Source organism: Pollachius pollachius (genome assembly GCF_949987615.1).
Source record: "Pollachius pollachius genome assembly, chromosome: 15".
In the NCBI taxonomy this organism is placed as follows: Eukaryota; Metazoa; Chordata; class Actinopteri; order Gadiformes; family Gadidae; genus Pollachius; species Pollachius pollachius.
In genome coordinates, this window is record NC_136948.1 from 13209932 (window position 1) to 13213064 (window position 3133).

Below are 3133 nucleotides of genomic sequence, written 5' to 3' on the forward strand. Positions count from 1 at the left end.
CAGTCCCCATGTTCCAAGAAATAGGCCCCACCATCCTGTGGAAGTATCTTATTTATTTTCTCTCTGTGTGATCAAGCACACAACGCACACATATAAAGCTAGGACAGGGTCACAGGCAGCAGAATACCTTTTCATCAAGCAGAAGGCTCCCGTGGCAGATAGGACAGATACTTAGTACTGTAGTTAGTACGCTAGTCAGTAGATACATAGTCTGTATCTTTTGATAGAAACACTGGCGTTGGCTCTGCCTTCTGAAAAGAACACCACATTTGTGATTATCTTTTAATCTAATTTCGACTCATCTTCATTTAGAAACTGCTTTAGTCATGAGCATAGAATGTTCTGGTTATGATAATAAGAACAAACAGGATAAACAGCAGACAAAAATATGTAGATGCCAAGAAAACGTGTTAAAGGTCAGGTAATGGGCAGCTTGCCAGATCATCCATTTATTCATGAGCTGTTCTCTGAAGCATTTTCTTGAATACAAATAATATTTTAATACCCGTGTTCGGAATGTACAGTCAAGTTTTACACACTAACTATATTCATTTAAGTTTTCTGAAAAAATGTTTAAGGCTCACCTAATGCTTTTACAACAAATATAAATATAAAATGTCACAAATATGATAAAAAGTAGCATTAAGTGCAACAGTAAAAATAACAATGGGGAAAGCCCCTGTATCCTTTGTGCATAGCATAGCATGGGTGTTTGCTCATGAAACATTCAACATTTGTTCATTCAACATTTAAAGAGCTAGTATTATTCAAAGTAGTAATGAACAGGCACCTTTTCAAAAAAGATGCAGAGTCAATAGGTGGCCATTGGTAAGCGGGGGAGAATGGCATAGAAAGGCACATTTCAGTTCAGGTAAGAAGCCATTTTCAACCACTTTGGCATTAATAAAAGGGGGATTATTCCCTCCAGGCAATCCACCGAAAAACCCAATGACATTAACATTGATTGACAGTGCAAGAATGTGTGCGTTTTACAATGCCATCAACCATCAAATGTATTAAAAAAATACTGTTCCAAGTCTTTTCTCTCAGAAGCTTGGACCTCAACGCCGGCCAACGCTTTATCCCGCTCCCCAGGTGCATATAAGTCAAAACGTAGAGCAGTTCTGCAGCCACACACGTCATTAGCATGAGATGGAGTGTTCTTGTGTGTACTTCTAGATTAAAAAAAGTGTAAAAAATTAATGCTTACACGTTAAAGACACCTCTTTCTGGTTGTGGCTGAGGTGCCACACAAACACCCCGGCTCCTCCTAGCTGAGTGCCGAGGTGTCCCTGAGCAAGACACCTCACCCTGACTTCTCCTTGCAGGGACGAGCCTGCCGTTGGTGTGTGAATGTGTATTCATTATTCGATTCATTATTCTACGTCCCCAACGTCGTTTACAGAACCAGGGCCAGGGCGGCGGCCTCTATGGAGAAGAGGTGCTCATCGTCCACGTCCGGGCAGCAGCACCTCATGAACTGTGCGAGGCGGAGCAGGTACTCCATGTTGAGCCCGACGGAACCCCTGCAGACGACGATCTGCGCCGCGATCTCACTGTCGGGGGCGGGGCCCAGGTAGATGGGGTTGTCCGAGGTGGCGATGTACACCAGGGCCAGCAGCTTGTCGTTGGTGGGCTGCTGCTGCTGCACTTTTCCCTCCCTGGCCGTGAACTCGCACAGCTCCAGAACGTAGCCCCCACCCACGGTCTCCCTGAAGTCCAGGTACTGCAGGGACTCCTCCACCTGCGCGTCTGCCACCTCGTAGGCCACGCCCCAGGTACAGGCCTGCGGAGGGGGAGGAAATATTACGGTTAAGATTCCAACTGCCAAGTTTTCAATAATTCAAGAAATCTATAATTCATGAAGTCAAGTTCGGGAATGCTTCCAGGTAAGTAGAGGACATGGACATTTGCATTTTCCCACTGATGTACTCATTCATGAGTTACGGTTGGTGAATCAGGGAGACACCTGCAGATCACCTGACCGCTACATTGCAACTGACTGAACCTCCCTATACAACAATAAAGATGCCCTCCATGAACGCCAGATAATATAGTAATAAACGTTTGAATTACAAAGACACACTTACCTCGTGATCTGGCACTAGTGTAACAACTCTTCCAGGCTGTGGAAAGAATGGCAGAAACACTGTCAGTCACGCATACTAAGCACCGTGCATTAATGCACAATGTTGCATAGGCAACACTTTTGTAACAAAAACAGTTGCAACATAATGTAACGGAATTACATGTTTGCAGCGCCTTTAAACAAAACAACTGTCCACAGCACCAGGGGCGTAGGAATGAGTTTAACATTGGGGGGACACATATTTTAAACCTGACAGATCCGTTAATGGTTAGAACAGAAATATGTCATAAATTAACTACACTGAAAAAATTCACAAATATATTTTATTCTACGAAAAAGGATACATTTGTGAATGTAAAGGAAAACACATTTTGAATGGCAGTAATGAACTGATAAATATCAAATCAATCATTTAATTGCACGCTCAATCATCCAGTTTTTTAGAATAAGAAGCGGTGACAAGACGCTGTGTTGCGCTTTCAAAATAAAATAAAATATTTTTCTCCCCCGGTATAATTTTTAGGTGGGACAAATACGCCTGTCTCCAATATTGGAGGGGACACGTCCCCTCCGTCCCCCCCGGTTCCTACGCCCTTGCACAGCACATACCTTCTCTTTGTCTCCACGATAAAAATCATCCCCATGCCAGAAGCGTCTCTTATATCCTTCGACGAAACCAATTTGGCTCCTCTTGTATTTAAAATCAGGCTTCCAGACCAAGGAACCATAGCCAAATATCCATATGCTACCTTTCTCCTGAATGATGTCCTTGGGTTTCATTGTCTCTCAATAATGGGTGAGGACAGAGTGCTGCACGTTCAAATCGTTGACCTACGGTTTGACAGGTGCGAATGATTATATTTTCTAGTTATAATTCCCTATGAATTGCTTCTGTGTGTCAGGCTACAGTCAATACGTTTGGATGAATATAAGCAAACGGATGAGACACAGACGTCCTAAAGCGTGCCAAGCGGCGCTCTATTCAAAACAGAGCTTGTGTGTCAGTTTATATTCCGAGCGACAGCAGCACGTGTGTTTGTTGTT

General features: G+C 43.5%; 1 protein-coding gene across 1 annotated transcript; it reads right to left on the bottom strand.

The window, feature by feature from the left end:
* Window positions 1–1399: 1399 nt before the first annotated feature.
* On the bottom strand, window positions 1400–2869 carry LOC307087294 (glutathione-specific gamma-glutamylcyclotransferase 1-like; the record flags this gene model as incomplete). Its single annotated transcript, XM_079752816.1, has 3 exons — window positions 1400–1786; window positions 2091–2126; window positions 2699–2869. The coding sequence occupies 3 exons, from the start codon at window positions 2867–2869 to the stop codon at window positions 1400–1402; spliced, it is 594 nt and encodes a 197-aa protein (XP_079608942.1).
* Window positions 2870–3133: the final 264 nt, after the last annotated feature.